Raw genomic sequence first — 24,136 nt, 5'->3', positions numbered from 1 at the left:
CTTACTTGCAGACTGACAATGAAACCGAAATCCTAGTGGAATCTCACCTGTAATACAAGATATTTTACTGAGAGAAGCAGAAATCTGGAAGCTCTCTGGTTGTGCTACAGTAATATTCCACAGGATAACCAAATCATAACATAGGTACTTGTTACTGCTATGTGAAATTACAGAAGATTAAACCCTCCTAGGGGAGGTTTTTACTAACCAAAGGTATTATGACTATCAAAGGATCTTGGTATATTGTCTAAGCTACTTTAAAAAGCAAGTTATTCCTCACAGAGAAAGAAATACTAGGTAAAGAAAATTTGTGCTAAAGGAATCTTAGCCAGGGGTCCATGAAGAGGCCACAGGGATTCATGAGGCCCTTGATATAGCAAGGTATTTATGTATTTATCAGAGGAAAAAAGTCTCCAAATTCTATTTTTTAATGTTTTATACCAGTACAGAAAAAAGTAGTTTTTTGACATGTCCTAAGCAGCAACTCTCCTAAGTAGGAAAATTTTTCTTGTTATCTCAAAACAAGGAAAGGTACTGGACTGTCCTAATGAATTTTAAAGCAATTGATAAAACTGAAGATGAAATTCTTATTTTCCCAACCTCTTCTCCTTTACTCTCCTCTCTGCACATTCCTCCCACTTACCTTTAAAGGTATAGTGCTCCCTTAACTACTATCTACCAACTTGGGAATTGAATCAAATCCTATGTCTTCATTACTAATTGCTTTTGATGGGGTGGAGCAGTACGAAGAAAAAATAGTCAGAATACCCAACAACCTATTAAGTACTAGGCTATTTCCATACCTTCTCATGTATTCCTTAGAACAGGCCTCCAATAGGCATTATCCCCAATTTATAGACGAGCTAATAGGTTCAGACAGGACAAGTACTTTGCTCAAGGTTATAAGGCAATAGCAAATTAAAAACTAGTGACTGGAGGTGAAGGATGGGGTAAAGAAAAAAAGAGCAAAGCTATAAGAAGCTTTCAGGAAATTCTAAGATGTAAGACCGCAAATAAGCGAATAGCAGGTTACACATGTTTCAAGCATTCTATCCACCCAACTCTAATGCTTACTTGAGGTTAAAAGACTAAACCAAAAACTCTGTGTCAACACTTAGTTCTAAAGTTTTTCATCCAATTATTATGAAGTCCTATGTTACATTTTAAGAACTTACCTACACAACAGCTTTTAATAAAAATACTATTATCAAATAAGGTCAATATAAAAAACATAATTTTTAAAGATCTAGCATCTACTCTAATTGGCCACTTACCAGGATTTATAAAGCTGTGGAAATCTGCCATAATACCTTCCTGGAGAGAATATTTAACACAGCCTATTTCACAAGGGAGGAAGCGCTGTTCACAGTGAGGAGGTAGCTTGCCATGGCTAAAAATGTTCAAAAAATAAAAAATGCCTCCATGGAGAGCTTAAAAAAATAAAAAAGACAACACGAACAGATGAGCATTTCACATTTACCCCTTTGACAAAACCAAAAGTTTTAGAACCTTTCTCATTGTGTTCCTATATCCCTAAATGAGCTGGAAAAGAGAAAATAAATCAGCTATACCAGGTAAATTAATCCATTTTTATAATTACACTTATCAAGGTTAAAGTAGTTAACCACTCTGCATGAAGTAACAAAATTATTCAAACTTGCAGCCAGCTCTACGTAATTTAGCTGTACATAAGCCCTGAATCTCAGGAATGACTTAAGAAAAGCTGTGACCCATACTCAAAAAATATAAGGGCTAGGGAAATAAAACCAAGTACAATCAGTGTAGCAAAACTCTGATATAAATTATGGACAATTTAGTTCACTCTTTACCTTTTACCAATATACACAAGACCACTTACAAATTCTCTAAAGGAAGAAAGAAATGTGGGACTGTAATGAGGTCTTATTTACCAGGATTGGCCACACTTAAGACTGCTGAAGATTAAAATTTTAACAAAGAGCACATTTAATAAAAAACAGCCAGAAGGAATAGCAAGGACTCTGATTAGCTATGTTTTTATCTAGGCTAGTTCAATTTATCTTTACCTTATAACAAGTATATGTAACTGTCTAGCTATAAACTCTTAAATACAAAAAGTATGTTTAATAACATATGAAGTGGTAAGAAAACAAGAGACCAGATTTTTGCAAAAAAAAAAAAAAAAAAAAAAAAAAATTCTCCAGTGTTACTTCAACGAATGCACATTACCCGATCTTTTACAACTTTAGTGACATCATGTTCAAACACCTCTAGTCAATTACTTTGAAATGCAGAATCAAAATGAACAGAACACATGTTTACTGATCAATATATTATAGTATTTTAAGCACCCAAATTTATCTAAGCAAACATTTTAGGATTACTCTACCTTGATCACTTTTTAGAGACAAGCCTGACATATCCAGGGGTGAAACATTCTGCTTTGGTACAAGCATGCCTGGCTTCCTCAGTGGGGTGGAAACAGGTTTCTAAAGAAAAAGGTAATCATTGACCACATACTTAAACTCTCGCTGGGCACTTTATACCATATATTTAAATTTAGCAAAATAACTGCAAAACAACCCACAGATTACTTTGGTAACCTCTTCAGGCCAATAAACCCAATGAGTATATAAATAAATAATCGTCAATAAAACCAACACCCAAAGGCAGACAATGGCAAAAATCTATAAATATTTTGTATCAAAAGGCTGATTACTCCAATTGCTGCTGAAAGCCATTTGCCCACTACTGATAATCTAAACTAATCCTACTGGGTCACACAATACATGCCTGTCCAAGGGCCAAAAATAAAATATCATTTCCCAGGACTTCCCTGGTGGTGCAGTGGTTAAGAATCCGCCTGGGGCTTCCCTGGTGGCGCAGTGGTTGAGAGTCCGCCTGCTGATGCAGGGGACACGGGTTCGAGCCCTAGTCCGGGACGACCCCACATGCTGCGGAGCAACTAAGCACCGTGTGCCACAACTAGAGCCTGCGCTCTAGAGCCCACGAGCCACAACTACTGCAGCCCGCATGCCCAGAGCCCGTGCTCCGCAACAAGAGAAGCCACCGCAATGGGAAGCCCGCACACCACAACAAAGAGTAGGCCCTGCTCACCGCAACTAGAGAAAGCCCGCGCACAGCAACAAAGACCCAATGCAGCCAATAAATAAATAAATAAATTTATTTTAAAAAATCATTTCCCAAAGTACTCTAATATTACTTGTTCTTCACTCAAAGTAAAAACCAGATTGTGCTGACTCCAAGTCTCAATGACGTATACATACAACATGGCTTTCATTTTGAGGGGAGATGTCTTAAGACACTATAGTGAGAAGAAAAAAAAATTATGGCTCACAAGTACAAATTCAACTGATTAGAGCTTCTACTCAAACATAAAACCATAAAATAAAAATCTCTCAAACCTAAAACAAGCAAAACTCTCTCGAATTTCAATCCAATATTAACAGTTTATAATATGAATAGAATTTTTGCTATGTAGGAATGGGAAGAACACAGAGGGAGGGGGGAAATTCCACAGTTACCTTGCCTTTTCTTGATATGAATCAGCAACAAATTTTATTTAGTGCTTTAACATCCTGCTACACAGAAATTAACCCAAATAAACTTTATACAACTCTTACCTCTAAGACACAAACATTCATTGACATCCACAAATCTTATTATTTCCATACTTTAAACACAGGAACTGGCCTCGTTCCAGGTGTCATTCAAAAAGAGAGAGTGGACCAAACTACTTTTAAACATTTGAAAAAGGTTTCTTAAATCACAAAGGAGTTGAAAGAGACCCTTAGAGCTCATCTAGTACAAACCCTAAATATCAACATTCCCTTTGCTGATCACGGTCTACTGGGTGCAGGTTTTCTAATGGGATTTTCCCTGGCCTTCACCATCAAATGATACCAAGGTGTGCCCCAGTACCGGAAGCCTGCTAGTTTTTTAGGAGGCATTCTCTGACATGTGGAAAAAAATGAAAAACGCTTCTTTGCACTCACCCAAATCACCCAGTCGTCTACCACTGACATTCACCCATTCACTCATCCAGCATTTACTGAGCATGCCTATGTGCCAGGCAGGTGACTGCTCTTCTCTGGCTAACTTTACCTGCTTCTCTGAAGGCCCAGACTTCTGCCTCTGGGCAGCCCTCCACTCTCGAGCCATTTCTGCATACTTCTTCTTTTCCTCCTCCCTCAGGACCTTGAGGAGATAGAAGGGGGAGACAAGCAGCAGCAGTGAGGACCTACTGCTCAGGGCCCAGCCTGTAGATGCCTGCACATTACAGGGAGGCAGAAGCGGCGTCGGTTGCCCTGAGCCACGGACTCAGGGGGTGTTTCTCCCCCTCCAGCAGGGGCCCAGGGGTCACTGGCCTCCTCGAGTCTTCTTTCCCTCCCATTTGCTCAACTGCCCGACCCCAGGCTCACTGGCCTCCAGCCTTACCGCCCAGTCACTGGAACAGTAGGGGATGGCATCAGTGACGCGAGCCACGGGCAGGCCTCTCCGCTGTAGTTCTGGGATCTTCTCCTGCACGAAGAAATAGTAGGAACCGCGACGGGTCCTACGGTTAGGCATGGTGAGCGCGGTTCAGGCCTCGAAGCAGGCCAGAGACAATACCACCTTCAACCGCCCTCGCACGGCTCACGCTCTTAGTAACCGAGGCGGAGGCCTGCGCGCGCAGGTCCGCAGCTCTCAGCCAATCAGGGCACGGTGCGCAGGCGCATTGGCCTCGCCAGGAGAAAAAACAGCCCGAGAAAGTAAGATTCCCCCTCTTGCCACTGTGGGGGCGGGTGGGGGGATGGGGGAGGAGAGAGGTCACAGGTGAGGAGTATTCTGATTGGCTGGCATGAGTCGTTGGCTGAGGTCTTGTCACGTGGAAGGCTTGGAGCAATTTCAGTATGTTATTGCGTAACATCCATCAAAATAGAGAGAAAGAGGACCGCAAAGGCTTCAGGTTCTTCGATGTTTTACAACTGTAAGGGGCCAAATCCGTGCTGAGAATTGTGAAAGGTATTGGGTGGGGGGACAGAGGAACACGACTAACAAGATCTTTTCCCTTAAGAAGTTTACAATCTAAGGGTGAGGGAGGCGGGTAAGATGACGAAAACCACCAGCATTATTTGATTTGGTTTTTTTTTTTTTTTTTTTTGTGCGGTATGCAGGCCTCTCACTGTTGTGTCCTCTCCTGTTGCGGAGCGCAGGCTCAGTTGCCATGGCTCACGGGCCCAGCCGGTGCACGGCATGTGGGATCTTCCCGGACCGGGGCACGAACCCGTGTCCCCTGCATTGGCAGGCGGATTCTCAACCACTGCGCCACCAGGGAAGCCCTTCCCCATTCTTAAATGACATTACTGTTGCAAAGAGTATGGTTCTTAAAAACGCAGTTTTTCTTAAGTGTTTGGAAGGAAACATACAGTAAGAGTCTGAGATTTTAAATAATGTCTTTGAATAAAGTTTTATAGATTTCCTCATAAAGGTCTGGTTTCTTTATTTTTTGGTTGTTTTATTCCTAGAATATATTTATAACTATTATATGTATTTCTTTTTTCCATTATATTTTCTAATTAGTTACCGCTGATGTGTAGAGAAGGTATTGATTTTAGTGTCAATCTTGTGTATTTAGTCACCCTGCTGAACTCTCAAATTGGTTCAAATAGTGACAATCGATTTTCTTGGATTTTCTAGTAACATGTGCTTCCCGCAGAAATTCCTGTGTTCAGTTTATTGAGTATGTGTATACGTGTTGTATGTATATTTTTTAGAATCAAGAACAGTAGTTGAAATTTTATTAAATGTTTTATGTGCATCTTTTCAGATGACCATATGGTTTTATCCTTTAATTGGTTACCTCAATAAATGATATTGCTAGATTTTTCTAATGTTAAGCATCCTACCATTCCTACTACTATAACCGCTTCTTGATCATGCTTGGCATTGCTTATTTTTTAAAGCATACTTAATGTGGGATTTTTGCTTCCTTGATTGAAGTGATATTAAATTACAGATTTTTTTCTTGATATCCTTACAGAATGTTGGTATCAGCGTTGTAATAGCCTCATAAAATAAACTGCTATCTTTTTCTCTGTTCACTTTGAACAACAGATGGGATTATCTATTCCTGGACAGTTTGGTAGAACTTCACTAGTAAAACTCTTTGATCATAGTATATCTTTGGAGGGTGGGGTTGACCTTTGATTACCATTTCAATACTTTGTATGGTTATTAGTCTTTTCAGGCTTCCTACCTTTCCTTCAAACAATTTTGGTAATTCATTACTTTTTATAAAATTGTCTATTTCATTTAGGTTTTCATTTATATTGCTGTAAAATGTTGGCAAGATTGTGACACAACTAGAATTTTCATACAGTGGCAGTTTCTTACAAAGTTACACATACATTTATCATAGGACCAAGAACTTCCACTCATTTAGGAGAAATGAAAAAATATATCCCCTTGGAAATGAATTTCATATCAGCTCTATTTATAAGAGCCCCAAACTCGACAACCCAAGTGTTCACTAAGAGATGAACTGACTTAAAAATTATGGTATATCCATAGTACACTGCTATTCAGGAATGAAATGCAATGAACTATTGATATTCAACATGGATGAATTTCAAGATAATTTTGTTGAATGAAAAAGGCATACATAAAAGGATAGACACTGTATGATTCTACTTATACAAAACTCAAGAAAAGGCAAAACTATCATTTAGAAATCAGATCAGCAGTTACCTAGGGCCAAGAGGTAGACAAAGGGGATTGACTGAGAACTGACAAGAGAACTCCTGGGTTGTCAGAAATATTCTATACCTTGATTGTGGTGGTAGTAGTTACAGGTGGCATATAGTTGTCAAAACTCCTCAAATAATACATTTAAAAGGTGTGCATTTTATTGTGTGTAAATTATACTTCAATAAAGTTGATTTAAAAAACAAAATTTATTGGCATAAAATATTTGCTTGTAATTTAAAATATACATAATTCCTAATGTTATTTATACCTTGTCTTTTTTCCTCTTAATACTTGCCAAAGTTTATTTTATTGATCTTTATAAAACAACAACTTTGGGTTTTATTGATGAACTTTACAGTTTTCCTATTCCTTTTAATTTCTGCTTTAAGTTTACAGAGTCTTTCTTTCTATTACTTCTGGCCAGTTTGTGGTTCTTTTTCTAGTTTCTTGAATAAAAAGCTTCATTCAAGTATTTCAACTTTTATTTACTATCTTTCTAGTTTTCTTATTTTTCCTTTTTCTGCTTTAGTTGGATTGATCAGTTATTTTTTGCTGTACTTTCTCTTACATTGGTTTCAAGTTATGCATTCTATTTTGCTTCATTCAGTAGCTACCCATATTTTTAAGACACTTGTTTTATTTTTTATTTTTATTTTTTTAAGACACTTATTTTAAAACACTTTTATAACAACTTATACAGTTAATAGGTACCCATTACCTATTAGACAAATAGACCCATTCTTCCCAAATAGACAAGAAGCTTAGAAAGCTATTGCTTCCCCTCACTTAGTATCCCAACCCACTGCTCTATCACCCCATTGCCATCTCCCATGTTATTATCTGGGATTTTAGTTCCAGACTGCTTTTTTATACCAATGTTGAGACATGATGGAAGTACAGTAAGTTAAATACATATATCTAAAGCATACAACTTGATGAGCTTTAACATATGTGTACAGCTGTGAAACCATCACCACCATTAAGATAATGAACATACCCACCCCCAAAAGTTTCCTCACTACCCCCTTAGGCTGCTTGAAGTTGCCCCATAGTTCACTAATATTCTATTCATTTTTTTCCCTTCAGTCTTTGTTCTTTGCATTTCATTTTACATTTTCTACTGCTATTTCTTCATGTTTACTAATCTTTTCATCTGCAGTGTCTAATTTGTTACTAATCCCATCCAGTGTATTTTTTTTTTTTTTGAGGTATGCGGGCCTCTCACTGTTGTGGCCTCTCCCGTTGAGGAGCACAGGCTCCGGATGCACAGGCTCAGCGGCCATGGCTCACGGGCCTAGCCACTCATGTGGGATCTTCCTGGACTGGGGCATGAACCCGTGTCCCCTGAATCAGCAGGCGGACTCTCAACCACTGCGCCACCAGGGAAGCCCTCATCCGGTGTATTTTTTGTATCAAATCATTTAGTTTTCATTTTAAGAATTTGATTTAAATCTTTTTTATATCTTCTATATTTCTACTTAACATGGTCTATCTGTCCTCTACCTTTAACATGGAATGTAGTTATAATAAGGAATGTAGTTATAATAACTACTAAATGTCTTTGCCTACTCATTTCATCGTCTGTGTCATTTCTGGGTCTGTTTCTACTGGTTGATTTTTCTCCTTATTATGGGTTGTATTTTGTCTTGCTTCTCTGTAAGCTTGGCAATGTTTGGTTGGATGACCGTTGTAAATTTTACCCTGTTGAATGCTGCATATTTTTGTATTCTTGTAAATATTCTTGTGCTTTGTGTTATGTTATTTGGAAACAATTTTAGTCTAGTTTTTCCTCCTTTTGAGGTTGCTTTTATGCTTTGTTATTTGGAATCAGAGCAACCTTTAGGACTAATTTTCTCCTCTGCTGATATAACACCCTTCTGAGTACTCTTCCTGACAACCCATGAATTTGGAGGTTTTTCCACTTTGGCTAATGGAAACACAGACTATTTCTAGCCCTGTGTGAATTTCAAGGATTGTTCCTTCTAATCCTTTCAGGTTGTTCTTTCCCTGGCACTGTATAGTTTCCTCCCACACAGGCACTGATCAGTATTCAGCTGGAGCTCCAAGGGAGATCCTCAGCAGACTTCCAGAGCTTTTTCTTTGTGCTGCTCTCTCTGTCTGGTACTCTGCCCTGTGAACTCTAGCCACTCTGGCCTACCAGACACCCAACACCATCTCCTTAACCCAGGGAGACCACAGGACTCTGCCTAGGTTAGCCCTCTTGATGCTGCATTCTGGATCCTCTCTCTGGGCATCAACCTGGGGTAATCACAGGGCTCACCCTGTTTCTGTTCTTTCAAGGATTACTCATCTCTGCTTCCTGATGTCCAGTATCTGAAAACATTGTTTCATATATTTTAACCAGTTTTTTAGTTGTTTCAGGCTGCTGGATAGATTCATTTCCTGTTACTCCATCTTGGCCAAGATCACTTTATCTTATTTTTAAAATTCAAAATAATATTTGGATTTAACTGTTAAATGTTTCAGTAGGTGATCGGAGGCAAACCTCTCTGAGGAGGTGCCATTTAAAATGAGAAAGGATGCAAAGGTATGGAGCTAGTCATGCAAAGAGCTGAAAGAAGAGCATTCCAGACAGAGGGGACAGCACATGAAAAGGCTTCACGCAATAAAGAATTTGTTGAATCCTCAGAACAGATGGAAGACTGGTTGGTGTTGCTGAAGTGTATCCAGTCAGGTGGAGAGTGGTGCATGCTGAGGATAGAGTGACCAGCACAGATTTGGGCATGGCTAGTGTCAGGGGTTCAAATATTACTCTAAGGACGTCGGTGGTCATTTAAGGGATTTTTAAAAAGTGTCATTATATAGTTTACAGTTTAAGAAGGTCACTCTTGATGCTTAGTCGGAAAACAGATTCAAATCAGCAAGAATGGTCACGAGGAGATGAGTTAGGAGGCTTCTTCAGGAGTCCATGTGAGATGATGATGACCTAGAACAGAGACATGGAGCAGACATGGAGAGGTGAGGACGGTTTCAATTGTACTTTGTGTTAAAACAGAACTAGCTGATGGACTGGCTGCAGAAGTAAGAGAAAGGGAGGAATCCTAGGGTTTCGACTCGAGTAACCCAGTGGCAAGTGGTGTCTTTTTGTAAAATAGCGAGGACTGTGCTAGCGCCAAACAGGGTCCAATACTCCTATAATACTATTACCTGCTCCCCTCCTCCTCTGATACAATTGATTTTTTTTTCCAGTTTTACTTAAGTAAAGTCCTATGAAAACAGAACAGTTTTTCCCTTTTTCCAACCACATTGATCTCCCTATTCAGAAATTCTAGAGCGGGGCAGCTTTTTGTTGGGGGTATGCATAGCAGGGGCCGGAGGGGGGTGTCAAGAATCCAGTTATGGACATGTTAATTTTGAAATGCCTATTATATAGTCAAGTGGAGATGTCAAGCAGGCAATCGGCTAAGTCTGGAGTTCTGGGCTAGAGATAGAATTTGGAAGTAAGCCACATAAAGCTGGTACTTAAATTCATGGAAATAGATGCGATTGCTTAGGCTGAGAGTGAAGAGAGACAAAAAGGATCCAGGATGGAGTCCTGAGGAACACCAGCCTTTAGAAGTCAGTTAGAAAAAGAAAACCCAGTAAAGGTAAGGAAGAAGGAATGTCTGAGGAAGCAGGGAGAAAACCACGGAAACTAAGAGAAGAGTTTCTAAGAGGAAGTGCTTCATTCATTTAATAAATATGAAGAGTCTGCTGAGTGCTAGGCTCTATTTCAGTCACAATAATAAGTTGAACAGAACAAACCTAATGAGGAAGGCAGACAATAAAGAAATAAACAACTATGTATATAATAAGATGTCTGAACATCTTATTGGACAGTCAGTCCAATGAAGAAAGATAATACAGGATAAGGGAATAGGGACTGACGGAGGGGACAATTTTAGGGTGGTCAGAAGAGCCTCTATTTGAAGAAATGAAATTTAAGCAAACACTGGAAGTGAGGAAGCAAACCATGAAGATGTCAGGCAAAGAGCGTTCCAGACCAAGGGAGTAGAAAGTGCAAAAACTCCAAGGTGGGCACACGTCAGGGGTGTTTAAGGAATAGCAAAGTAAGTCTGTGGCTGGAGTGAAGAGAGCAAGGGGGAGATCAGAGAGGATATTGCAGAGGGAGCTTGGGCCAAATCATACAGGGCTTATAAGGTCACTGTGAGGATTTTCGATTTCAGTCTAAAGGGGTGAGAAGCCATTGGAAATTTGGATGGCTTCTACTTTTTTAAAAAAATATTAAGTATGAGGTGTGATTTTCAGCTGAGTGTTATGAAACCACCCCAAAGGAAACAGCATTTTAGGAAAATGTTTTTCCTCGTGCTATTTTTGTCCTGATGCTAGTTTAAATTAAGGCCCTGACAGTACAGTTAGTGTATCCTCCAACCTGTGCTAATAATAATAGTAATAATAGCTAACATTCATTGAAAGCTACCCTGTCAGACTCCCTGCTAAACACTGCACAGCGTAATCTCATCTCTCCTCTTCATAACAACCCTATGAAATAGATTCAATGATCATCCCCATTTTGCAGAGTGAGAAATTGAGGCTCAGAGTGGTAAAGTGCCTTCCCCAGGCCACGCAGACCATGAGTGGCTCTGACCTCTGTGAGATCCCTACTTCTTTAACATAAGTATTCCAAGTTGTTCATTATAGGTGCTCAAGGATGTTTATTACACAGTGCTTTGCCACAGCAAAAAAGGGGAATTTCCAAGTTCTCCATCATCTTTAGATATTGCCTAAATGCACACCACATTCTTGAGTAACTCACCCTGAAGTCTGGTTGATTCCTTGGCTTGCTCAGTCTATACACGTGCAACCTGTTGTCAGGTCATGTGGATTCTACTTCTTGTGTCTCCCTGTCATGTCTCTCTTACATACTATTTGCTTCTCTTTCCTGCCACACTATAGCTTAGTACTGGTACTTGTTCCTTCTTGGGCTCTTGTGATGAGCTCTCCCATGGAAGAGGCCTCTGCCTGTTGTCTCTCTTTCCACCAGTATACATCCTACATCCTGTGGCCACAATAACTTGGCTGAAATACATGTCTGATCTTGTTCTTCTGCTTAGATATCCTTATGGGTGGTCCATTGCCTGCAGAGTTCAGTCCAGAACTGATAGCCTGGATCACCTTGGTCCAACCTCAGCCAACTTTTCCAGCCTCATTGCTGACTCATATTCCTGGCAGCTGGCCCCACTGTCATCTCGGCCCATTGCTTATGCATCTGCACTAACTCATGCTCCATTTCTGCTTTTAGAAATTCTGCCCAGATCATATTTAAGACTTAGCTCAGGGGTCACCTTTTCATGAAGACATCTCTGACCAGCACTCCAGACGGGTAACTGACCCTCTCCCTTTGTTCCCAAACCATACCTAGAACATGTCCTAATGTGGGCCCTGTCATACTATCACATTTAAAGGCCAATGTGTCTGTCTCTCCCCCACCCCAAAACACACATACGCACACACACACAACACACACGGCTACAACTCAACTGTAAGCTCTTTGACAGAAGAGGCTGTGACTCATCCATCTTTGAATTTCTACTCATCTTGAATTTCTAGACAGCATAGTATCTAAAATACAGTAGGTGCTCAGTGAATGTGTATGGAATAAATAAATGAATGAATTCAAGAAAGAGAGAAGATAAGGAAAAGGGAAGAAGGCCCTGGAACAGGTTGTAATTAATTAGACAGAAATACATATTGATCATCTCTGTGTATAGGGCACCCACTCAGAATCGGGTAGGAGTACAGAATTAATGATTCAAGAGAGAGCCTCACCCCACAACTTCAACACAAAGGTCAAGGCTGCCATTCTTTAACACTAGCTTTCGAGAGCCCACAAATGACCCTTCCATTGCTAGAGCTGCTTCCCTTTATGCTGTTCAGTGTTCTGACTCTGTTGTTCCAGCTGCCTTACCTGCCTGTTTTCTGGGAGTGAGGTCATTGGATGACATACTTATTCTGGCTCACTTCCCTCTCTTGGGCTCTGTCTTTGACCCGTGCCAGGGGAGAAGGCCTCTAGGAGAATGCTTAGGGCTGAGAAGCAATCTTCTGGCTTAATCGCCAAGACCTAGAACCCAAAGCCTGGATGAAATACAGAAAGACAGGCCCCCTTCATCATTCCCCCTTTGGGATAAAGGGTGCTGCTTGATCACTGGAATCTGCTCTGCTGCTAATCTGGGGGGCCGTTGATGCTGTGCTGGTTTCCTAAGTAGGCTAACACTGAAACAAAAACAAAAGCAGAAACTGGAGATAGAACTCCTAAAAGAGAAGCAGCCTTACTTAGTCTTTGGCTCTGTAACTCACAGAGAAATTATGGGTTGAGCTGTCAGTCACTAAGGGCTCCCAGGGCTTCAACTGCTCATAATTAACTTGATTAACAGCTCATGATTGAGACAGAATGAGTGAAGGTGTACATTTGGGGGCTTTGTATCTCGCTAAAGATACAGGCCTGACAAAACACCCATCACACCTTCTTGGTGACTCTCTCCTTCCTCCAGGGATGTCCCAGAGACTAAGTAAATTGTGGCACAGCTGAATCTTTTGTCCAAGCAACTCTTTCTGCATTGTAGAACTATTAGAGCATGTAGAAAATCTAAAGAAGAAAATAGAAATGAATGACCATCCTACCTAAGATAACCATTATTACTCTTTTGTTGTTTCCATTATCTCTTTTAAATACATTTTCCATATTTGAGACCATGCCCTAAATACAGTTTGATGTTCTGCTTTTTGTCTGCACATTATCCTTGGATAGACCTCTGTGGGGAAAGCATAGAGAGCTAGCTCAGGTGGGAGCCACCCACCGTTGGTGGGGTCTGGCCTCAGGACGGGGCAAGCAGACATCATCGAATTCTGCCCCCACTGCACCACTGCAGTTTGATTTGAAGCCTGAGACAGCATGCTCTTGGGTTAAATCTGCTTCAAGTATGTGAAATTTTCAGTACATGCTCCCAATCTTTTACTTATTATATACTTACCACTGTTCTTGGCAGTACAGCTTTTTAAAATTCTTTGGCATCATGTGCTTTATATTTGCATTTCCTTTCTTTAAAGCATTTTCTTAATGAAACAATTTATTCTGCAATATGAAATGGCTTCCAGATTGAAAATGTTTCCAGTTTCCAGTACAGGGTGGCTAGAGTCTCCAGTATTTGTTTGTTTGTTTGTTTATTTTAGTTTATCACTTTAATTTAGATTTTTTAAAAAATTATAATTCATTGAAGGTGGTTTTGAAGATGGTTTTGAAGATATGGGGGATGGGGAACATTAACAAACTGAAAAGGTAGCACAAGGGAAGGAAAGAAGAACCAGACTTAGGTAAGAAACATGGTATCTGTTTTATAGTCACACCTCATAGATTCCTCCTGGAAGAACAGATCAGAGAGAAGTAGAAATGTGATATTATCTGTGTGCTTTAAAAAGATCTACATTCAGCAGAATTCATGTGCATGCATGCCTATGTGCCTGCAATGAAATCATGTTTTAAAGAGGATTCAGCTGCATTATATTTATAACTATGTGGTTGCTACCAGCTACCAGCCTGTCTCCTTGCGGTGGTTCACTTCTTTTTTCTCCATGTCCTAATTCTGTTCTAAAGGGTGCAACTTTGGCAAAGCCGCCTGTCAGTCTACACCCACTCCCCATCATATACAATTCCAGCTGTGGCTTCCTGGGAATCCTGATCTGGTCCCACACAGGCCTATATTCTGCCATTTTGTCTCTGGTTGCAGCAGAAAGTTTGAAGTGTTGGGGATCCGGACCCTTCCCGTGGCGGTGAAAAATTCATCTCTATGGGGGTCCTGTCCTATTTGGCCAAGATAAACGGACAACTGGAGCTTAACCAGATCTGAATCCAAGGCTCATTTGCAAACATCAACTCAACAGCCTCCCAGAAAAACAAAAAAGTGATTAAGTAATGCTTCTTAAACATTAGTGAGCTTCAGAAGAATGTGAGGAAGGCAGTTAAAATGCAGATTTCCAGGTCCCACCCAGAATTTCTGATCTCATAGTTTTTAGTAGAGACTGGTAATCTGCATTTAAGCAAACACTTTTATGTGATTCTGATGCCAAAGTTCAAAAACCACACTTGGAAGAGCACCAGGGTTCTGATGTCATATCCTGCTACCTCCACCAATACAGCAAAATAATACCATTGTCCCACCCTCCTCCTACCTCCATCCTTTAGGCTGCAGGTTTTGAATCATAAGGTGTACCCTTAAAGTTCCTCTTAACCCTCCATCACCTTGGTAATAATGTGCATTAGGGAGGGGTACACACCATGATTTAGTTCAGTTTAGCATCTCCTTAGGGATGGCACAGGCTCCACCCACTCAGGAAGATGCTGATGAACTGTATCTCTCTAGGTAGAAGATAGACATGCAGGGTGCTACACAGAAAATAAATTCCCTGGATGGTGGACAAGGCCCCTGCATTCTGATTCACTCTGGCACAAGCTTTTCCCCAAGTGCCCTGACTCCTTGCTGACATACAAACTCCAAGCACACATTCAAAGCTCACTTCTGTGGGCTTTCACTTTCCACTTTCCATGCACATCCAGGTTCCCTTAGCTCAGTCCATCCCCCATTTCCAATTTCTCAATTCTAATGTCCAAGTTTTGCATAAAATACCATCGTTATGTATGCTTAAATACTAAACACTATTCAAACTCTTTTATGCTCTGTGTACAATAAATATGTGTAAATAATTTGTAGATGATACAAATACATCATCATATCAACCCTCTGGTCTAGATGTCAGTTTTATAGTGCAAAGGGAATATGCTTTGAGCCAAAAGATCTCAGTTAAAATCCTACCTTTGCCACTTGCTAGCTACCTGATCTTAAGAAGATAATTAAATTCTCTGGGCCTGAGTTTCCTCATTAGGATTAACCGAGAAAGCTTGTGAAACATCTAGGACTGTGTCTAGAACCTAATAGGAAACCCACAAATGTTAGGTATCTCCTTTATTTCGATTTTCCCCTTCCTTCCTTCCTTCCTCCCTCCCTCTCTTCCTTCCTTTCTTCCTTCCCTCCCTCCTTCCTTCCTTCTTTTGTATATGAAAGAAAATAATCCTCCAAACTTCTCTCACACAGCATATTAGTCAGGGTTCTTAATTGCAAGCTTCAGAAATCATCTCTGGCCACAATAAGCAAAGAGAGAATTTACAGGAGGATATGGGGTGGCTCACAGAATTGCCAGGAAGGGTGAAGAGCCAGGTGTAGAAAGTGAGCTGGAACCCAGAGAGGCTACACAACCAAGAGCACAGCCAAAAACCACACATCAGGGCTTCCCTGGTGGCACAGTGGTTGAGAGTCCGCCTGCCGATGCAGGGGATACGGGTTCGTGCCCCGGTCCGGGAAGATCCCACATGCCGCAGAGCGGCTGGGCCCGTGAGCCATGGCCGCTGAGCCTGCCGCTGAGCCTGTGCTCCGCAACGGGAGAGGCCACAACAGTAAGAGGCCCGCGTACCACACACACACAAAAAAAAACCCACACATCACAGTAGTCTGATGGCCTGACCTCTGCCATGGCTGGCCTGTGAACACTGGATGCCAGCTGCCCACCTCAGCAGCAAAACTGATTCTCCACTGACTCTGCTTCTTACCTCATGTGCTCCAGGTTCAAAAAGCTCTGAGTGAGAGGGTCCCCGGCTGTGGAGACTGCTCTAGACTTTTTGGCTTCCATAGTTGGGATTCCTTGAAAATAAGAAGGGAATTGCGATGTCAGGCAGCCATGAAAGACCAGAGTCAATTCTCACCATTTCTGATGTTCACATCTCATCCCCGTTTCACATATACGTTCATTCACTCCTAAGCATGTAGAGTCTCTCTCCAGGAACTCTCAAGCCTAGAACCACTGTTTTCAGAAGAATTTTCTACCTTTCTGCCTTGTCCCCTTTCTTTCCTCTGCCCAGAATCCCCCCTGCCCTATCCCCTTTCCACCCCCAATCCCTCAATAGCACAAATCTTGCCCATTCTGCAAATACCAATTGAGATGTTACCCCTTCTTTATTGTGGTGTTGCCCACCCTCCCCTACTCCCCACTAAACTGCTCCTTCCTTCATGTTCTGAGGGCCCTTTCTCCAGATCTCCATCATCACATTTGCTCTGTTTTACTACCAGTATGTGTTTTGTGTTCAATGTGCTGATCTTCCTCCCTCTCCGGGACCCAAGATGAGGCCCCTTAATGGCAGGAAGTCTGTCTTACTCATCTTTGTAGCCTTGGTTCTTAGCACCTAGTAGATGCTTAATATGTTCGTTAACATACACATTTCTTGGTTCTCTCGAAACACATACATTTAGAATCCTTTCCTACACACACAAGATCCTTTTAAGAAATGGAGTAATCCATGTTAATGCGCCCTGCAAACTGTAAAGTGTTGTACAAATGCGCCTGATTTTAGCCAAAAGGCCAAGAACCGATTAAATGTTGGACAAATGTGAGCCGTATAATTGTTCATTTCATTCTAGTTTTATATATTTTCTGTTAAAGAGCTGCATGCCCTTATCTCATAATGCTTCAACCTCATAATGTTTTAACAGGAGAAAGTTTCGACACAGGATTCCCGCCTACCTTTTCCAATTCTGCTGAGCCCTTCGGTTCCTTGCACTGACAAAACGGGAACCGAACGGAGGGGCAGGGGGGTCAGCGAAAGCGCACACCCTTGCCAACAAGTTATGCCAAGTCCCTGTAGGTCCCTCTGTCCCAGTTCAGAATGGCCCTGGCCACGTGCGTACCCAGACTCCCCCTCCTCGAGTCCCCAACCCCGCTTCTGGCTCGGGTCCCGAACGCTGGCTTCGCTGGGAGCAGCCGCGCTGATCGCTCCCGGCTCCGCGCAGCCCGCCCTGCCGTCTCCCCCGCGCCCCCTCTCCCCCCTGTACTTTGTCACTCAGCGCTGACCTGCGGGCAGCAGGGGCGTGCACGTGACCGAGAAACTTTGGTAGCCCCGGGGCGGCTAGCGGCAGGGCCGGGAGCCGGCGGCCGAGCTCCCCCGCGCGGCGCGCTCTGCTGCCGGAAGGCGCTCGGTGGGCCGAGCTGCCTGGGCGTGCGGGTTCGCCAGCCCGCGGGGAAGGCGCCGCTGAGCGCCGCACGGAGTCCGGGAGCCCGCGGCAGCGCGCGTGCCGCCGGCGGCGCAGTCAACCCGGGGCCCCGCCTGCGCGGCCCGGGCAGCGGGCGGCGGCGCCCAGGGACACCGAGGGCCCGCTCGCGCCCGCCGTCGCCTCCGCCGCTCGGTTACCTCGATCCTCCTGTCTCTGTCGCTTCCCACTAACCTCACTCCTTAATCTGGATGGGAAGTTGGGGAAAATGGACAGGGTCGTGCTGGCGTGGGTTGCTTTCTTCTGCCTAACAGGTAAGAGGCGTTTTCTACCGAGACGGGTAACTTTGTATGTATTCCGGTACTGGTACTGTTCTAACCCTAGCCCACCGCACCGCACCCCCAGTTACCCCCCATTGTGCTTAAAGCTGCTTAGCAGGCTGGTGGTAAGTGGGGGGAGGGGTGTGTGTGTGTGTGTGTGTTAGAATGATGGGGGAGGCGAGGAGAAACCCCGGTATCAAGTGAGCTGGATCGAGATGCAGGTGTTTTGACTCATTCGAGATATGAGATTGTTCTTTGCAGTGTGCATTTCTCGTTCCATACAACGGTTCTTCCTCGGTCTTATCTTGAGTTTGTAATGCTGTGAGTCCTGGGAAAAGCCTGGTTGGGAAAATAAATGAAAGCTCGGAGGAAACTGATTAATTAAGAGAACTGGTTTTCTGGGGGTTGGAAGTAAAGGAGTGTCTTCTTAATTCCTTCCCTAGAGAAGCCGGGAGCCCCAGGGGCATTCTTCAGTGGCTCCCAGGTGTGCAGGGAGCGGGGATGAGTAAGGACATGGGGATGGAGGCTTGATTGGTTGTGGAGTTGGGGGCCCCACTCTCATTTGGTACCATTTGGGGAGTGGTCCCATAGAAGAGAAGAGCCTTCCTCCCCCCATAAACAGGTGGGAACACCCTCTAATAAAGATAATTTGCAGAGATATTCAAAAGGTAGGGCCTTGCCTTAGCATTAGAGTCACTTCCTCTAGCTGAGACCTCCGTATTTACCCCTCCCTTTTGGTGAACTTTCTCCCCACCCTCCTGGGGTCTGGAAAGGCTCTAGTTCCTAACAGGATGTTCCCACAGGATGATCTGTGAGGTTGAGAGATAGGTGGCCAGGCTGAATGGGCAGCCCTGAGAGATTCACAGAGCAGCCCTGCCTTGGGTGGAGGTGGAGGGGTTAGGAAGGCTTGGGTAGTCTGGACTGGGTCTGAGGCAACAATTCAAAGCAAGGTGGAACCAAGTGATGGAGGAGAGGAACAAGGGAGCAGAAAAGTGGTGAAGACAAGATGGGGTAGTGAAGGGCAGGAGAGAAAATGGAAAATAGCACCAAGAACAAAGTTGTGTCCCCTCTGGGAGCATTGAAGACTGGGAAAAATCAAGTCAGTAGGAAAAGAGGAACAAGATAAAAATATCTAAGGGAAGTGATTGAAAGAGGGTAAAATACATTTAAGAAGAAAAACAAAACCACTATGTCCCTTAGCTTCAGAATAAGATTATAGATTGCCTCAGTTTTTTTTTTTTTTTCTATTCCTAATGAAGGGTCCCTAACACTGGCTCTTGCCCCCTGTGGGGTTTAGCTTTGGGGAGGGGTCCCTCAGCAGAGTTAGCCTCTTCTCTTGGCTGCTCTGAGTTCTTCTTTCCCACATTATTCAAGTATGAATCATCTCTAATTTCAGGGATTGCCTAATCCATGCCTCCCCACTCCCCTGGCCTCCCAGTGCCTTCTACTTCCACCCTCACTGATTCTGAATGTCCTTAATTTGCCTCTACTTCTCACTTATCATATTTGAGGGGAACTTTGGCCTTAAATCTTTATCACCACCTCCCTGAAGTCAGCTAGGAATCTGGGGAGGGGTCCCCAAGTCAGAGGTGCTCTTCCAGACACCCTAGGGTATACCCAAAAAAGCTCTCTAGGGATTTGCAGGGCATGGGGCAGAAGGGGAACATATAACCCTTGCTAGATGGCTGACAGCTTTTCATGAAATGGTCCCTAAGACCATCTAATTCAGTCCTCTCAGTTTATACAAATGGAGGCCCAGAGAGGCAATGTGCACACAGCAAGTTTGTGTTGGAGCAGGAGCGAGACCCAGTCCTCCCAAACACCGGGCCAGTCCTGTTTGCACTGTCCTGAGCTCCCTCTCTGAGCTTTGTGGGGTGTGTGTGTGGGGGGTGTTTTTGTCTTGAGGGGAGGTGCTGCTTCATCTGGTCTGTGCCTTCTCCCATCTGCACCTGGAGAGGTTGCTCCTACCTGGAAGCAGGCAACAGGTTAGTTATCAGGGCCATCCCAGCTGTCAGAGGGCTGGGACTTCCAGGCCCTGCAAGTAAGCCTGGCTCCAGGGATCGCACTGATCACCCACTGGCATCCCCTGGTCCCAGTTTCCCCTTCCCCCGCATCCCACCGGGGACAAGCCCCAGCCTCGGCAAAGTGAAGCAGCTAACAATGGCGGCTGGGGAGAGGGAGGGAGGGAAGAGAGAGGAGCAGTCAGGGATGAGATGGATTCATACTCATCGTTCACAGAGCAACCAGGAGATGAAAGGTAAGGCATTTAGTCCAGCCCAATCAATGAATTCTCTCTTGAGGGGGTGGTGGAAGGGGAGGGAGAAAGGAAAGGACAGATTAAAAATGAGTCAGAGAGCCAGGAAAAAAACCACATTCACTCTCCCTCTCCCTCCCTTTCTCTCTCTTCTCTTTTTCTCTTCCTCTCCTCCCCTTCCCCCCCCCCCCCCCAGTTTCTCTCTTTTCATGCAGGCCGAGCAATTTCTAATCAACACTTCAGGCTTTTTTCCTCAGACTCTAGCAGCTCCTTCCTCGTCTTTCATTACAAAAATTCTGTATTTTTTTCTGCTGTATATTTAGCCTCATGATTTCTCATTGCCATTGTGGTGCTGCTTCCTGTAATAAATTGTTTTGTTGTTGTTGTTGTCCTTGTCGTTTTGCACAAAACAAAATGCTTTCCAGCTGCTATTTTAGCAACAGGTGCCATCTAGCAATACGACTTGAGGAGGGTTCACTCTGTCTTTGTTCTTGAATATGGATGGCGTTTCAGCCCTTCCTGGCAGCAGAGGCTGCAAGAAACGCCAGAGCTGTGGCGACAGTCTGGGAGCAGGCAATTTGTTTTCCTGGAGACTCTTTTGGGTCTCTCTGTGACGAAGAGTGCTTGTTCTATTAGCATTTCTTTTGGTACCCTTTTGGTTGTATTCATTCATTTATCCATCCTTTCTCCAAGTCTGTATTAAATTCCTGTGGTTTCTAAGTATTATAATAGGTGCTGAGAATAAAGAGAGAAAAGACATAGTCCTTGCCCTCAGAGAGTTGTCAGTCTAGTCAGTGACTCAAATGAGTTTTCAGGTAATTTTGATATGGAGGTAAGAGGTCCTATGATAAGAGCCATGAGAGCCGCACAGGTGCTACGAGAGCACAGATGAGGAATACATGCCTGAAACCTGGGGTGGGAATGGAGCAGCTCGGAAACAAACTCCCAAAGAGGTGATGGCTGAGTTAATACATTTATTCATGCACAGTCAGCTGCTGAGTTACTGTCACATCCAGGCATTGTGCTGGGGTGAATAAGACCGCCTTGCCTTCAAGGAGCTTACAGTTTGATGGTGGAGACTCCAGTGATGGAACAGTGATCACACAGTTATGGAGTACCCTGTACAAAGGCCATGATAGGGATCTGCACTAACTGTGTGGGTGCCTCATGGTGGCTTCTAACCTAGCCTGCAGCAGGCAGGGAGGTATCCAGACACAGTGGCTGGTTTGGTTTGCATTCAGGTAGATGCCTGGTGACCATGAGAGGATGGGCTTGGGTATGGAGGGTTAAAGTGTAATTAGCTCTGGAGAAGGAAGAGTTGCTTTTTGAGATTCCTGACACCTTAATTTCCATTATCTCCTTTCCAATCCTGTATACTTTTCAATTTTTCTCCCTCCTCTGTTCTACTTTCCTCCATGGAAGAGACCTTTTTCATACTGGAGCATCTTCTTTCAGCATCTTGTCACAGCCCTCTCCATGTCCCACCATGCTCAGCCTGGGCACTTTTCTCTGGACTAGGAGAGGGGGGTTGTTTCAGTATCCCCATTACTCTTTATTTTTTATTTTTATTTTTTTGTGGTACGCGGGCCTCTCACCGCTGTGGCCTCTCCCATTGTGGAGCACAGGCTCGGGATGCGCAGGCTCAGCGGCCATGGCTCACGGGCCCAGCCGCTCCGCGGCATGTGGGATCTTCCCGGACCGGGGCACGAACCCGCGTCCCCTGCATCGGCAGGCGGACTCCCAACCACTGCGCCACCAGGGAAGCCTCCCATTACTCTTTAGATTTTAGACTCATGATTCTGCTGAATGTCTAGTTTATACAGATTTGGGTATTAGTTCTAGTAGTCCTAGTGCAACACTATGCTAGTACCATGCTGTGCTCTTAGTTCAAGTACCTAGTGCTTAGTACAGCATTAGTAGTATTAGTACCAGGACTTGGTTAGTGGAAAGAACCCTGACCTGGGATTTGAGGATTGGGTTCCAGTCCCATCTTCTTCACAAATTAACCGTATATCCATGGGATCTGGGTCTTATTATCAGTCTTTTTCTTTTTGGCATGTAATTTTATTTTATTTTTTCATTGAGATATAATTGACATGTAACATATTAGCTTCAGGTGTACAACATGAGTTCATGTTTGTATATATTATGAAATGATCACAACAATAAGTCTAGTTAACATCCGTCACCATATATAGTTACAAATTTTTTTCTTGTGATAACTTTCAACATTTATTCTGTTAGCCACTTTCAAATATTCAACACAGTATTATTAACTATAGTCATCATGCTGTGGATTATATCCTCAGGACTTATTTATTTTATAATTGGAAGCTTGTACACTTTGACCCCCTTCACGCACCCACCACCTCTGGCAACCACCAATCTGTTCTCTGTATCTATGAACTCAGTTTTTTGTTTTTGTTTTTAAAGTTTACATGTATAAGTGAGATCATACAGTATTTGTCTTTCTGACTTATTTCACTTAACATAATGACCTCAAGGTCCATCCATGTTGTCGCAAATAGCAAGATTTTATTCTTTTTTATGGCTGAATAATATTCCATTGTGTGTACATGTATATAAATACAGATTTTATATATATATATATATACACACATATAAAAAACATACATGGCAGGGCTTCCCTGGTCGTGCAGTGGTTGAGAGTCTGCCTGATGATTCAGGGGACACGGGTTTGTGCCCCGGTCTGGGAAGATACCACATGCTGCGGAGTGGCTAGGCCCGTGAGCCACGGCCGCTGAGCCTGCACGTCTGGAACCTGTCCTTCGCAATGGTAAAGGCCACAACAGTGAGAGGCCCATGTACTGCACAAACAACAACAACAACAACAACAACAACAAAAATATATATATATATATACACACATGACATCTTCTTTATCCATTCATGAAGCGACGGACACTTAGGTTGTTTCCATATCTTGTCTATTGTAAATAAAGCTGCAGCGAACATGGGGTTGCATGTATTATAATCTTTTGAATGAGGTCATGTCTTAGGTCACTTTCAGCTCTAAGATTCTATGGTTCTGAACTTTTCTCCATTTAATTTTGATGAGTTGGAAATCAAACTTACAAAGCAATAGATCCTTAGTGAGGAGCCATGGAGGGAGCCCCATTTGTCTTCAGCCTTTCCCTGACCACTAATGATTAGAATGAAAAATGGCAGCTGGGAAGGGAGAGCTCTTGTTAGCATTTTCAGAGGAACAAATGGAGTAGCACTGAGTGCTTGGTGGACAGGATAGGGTCCACTCTGAACAATTAAATGTAGTCATACTGGGGACTGTTGAAGCAAGGCAAGTACTTTGGGCCAGATGAGATGAATCCTACTCTAGCCAACATGGCCCTAGAACGTCCCTTCTAGTCTCAACTTTTTGTTCCAGGACACTCTCACCTCTTCACCCCTTCCAACTATTTTAGCTCTTATATCAACATACCACCAATCAGGAATATAACGAAAGGTATGATCTGATTGTTGCTCTTGCTTATTTAGATACTGTAACGATTTTCTATGTGTTAAATGGCTTTCATGGACATTATCCCTTTTGATCCTTCTAAATAAGTAAGGCTGATATTATCTACCTATACATTAAAGGGAGTAAATGACTTGTCTAAGTCTATGGTATCTTATTGATTATAATAAGAAATAGTGTCACTGACTTACATATGATTTGGTTGTTTCAAATGCCTGAATCCAAGAGAAACATTATTTTCTGGTTCAGGTGGGTAAAACTGGAACTCCTGATTTAAGGGAACATACAT

At 43.0% G+C, this 24,136-nt stretch overlaps 2 protein-coding genes across 6 annotated transcripts in view; one reads left to right on the top strand and one right to left on the bottom strand.

Annotated features, from left to right (window-relative positions):
* Window positions 1-17,732, bottom strand: part of MAEL (maelstrom spermatogenic transposon silencer) — a 59,034-nt gene extending 41,302 nt beyond the window's left edge. The window contains exons 1-7 of one of the 3 annotated variants that reach the window (XM_067025545.1): window positions 17,317-17,732; window positions 16,349-16,439; window positions 4,438-4,521; window positions 4,105-4,197; window positions 2,369-2,468; window positions 1,275-1,430; window positions 6-47 (exon numbers count right to left, since the gene is read on the bottom strand). In XM_067025545.1, the coding sequence (XP_066881646.1) occupies window positions 6-47; window positions 1,275-1,430; window positions 2,369-2,468; window positions 4,105-4,161 (355 nt within the window). In that variant the 5' untranslated portion in view covers window positions 4,162-4,197; window positions 4,438-4,521; window positions 16,349-16,439; window positions 17,317-17,732. Of the gene's footprint in view, window positions 1-5; window positions 48-1,274; window positions 1,431-2,368; window positions 2,469-4,104; window positions 4,198-4,437; window positions 4,570-16,348; window positions 16,440-17,316 lie in introns of those variants that run through there. The other 2 variants (XM_059045489.2, XM_067025619.1) reach the window with 2 other exon arrangements.
* Window positions 17,733-17,885: 153 nt separating this feature from the next.
* The window catches only part of ILDR2 (immunoglobulin like domain containing receptor 2), a 58,916-nt gene continuing 52,665 nt past the window's right edge, over window positions 17,886-24,136 (top strand). Inside the window, exon 1 of one of the 3 annotated variants that reach the window (XM_067031892.1) lies at window positions 17,886-18,094. In XM_067031892.1, the coding sequence (XP_066887993.1) occupies window positions 18,049-18,094 (46 nt within the window). In that variant the 5' untranslated portion in view covers window positions 17,886-18,048. The remainder of the gene's footprint in view (window positions 18,095-24,136) is intronic. The other 2 variants (XM_067031891.1, XM_059045284.2) reach the window with 2 other exon arrangements.

This window comes from Kogia breviceps, chromosome 1, assembly GCF_026419965.1.
Source record: "Kogia breviceps isolate mKogBre1 chromosome 1, mKogBre1 haplotype 1, whole genome shotgun sequence".
Taxonomy (NCBI): Eukaryota; Metazoa; Chordata; class Mammalia; order Artiodactyla; family Physeteridae; genus Kogia; species Kogia breviceps.
This window is presented reverse-complemented; position numbering and strand designations above follow the sequence as displayed.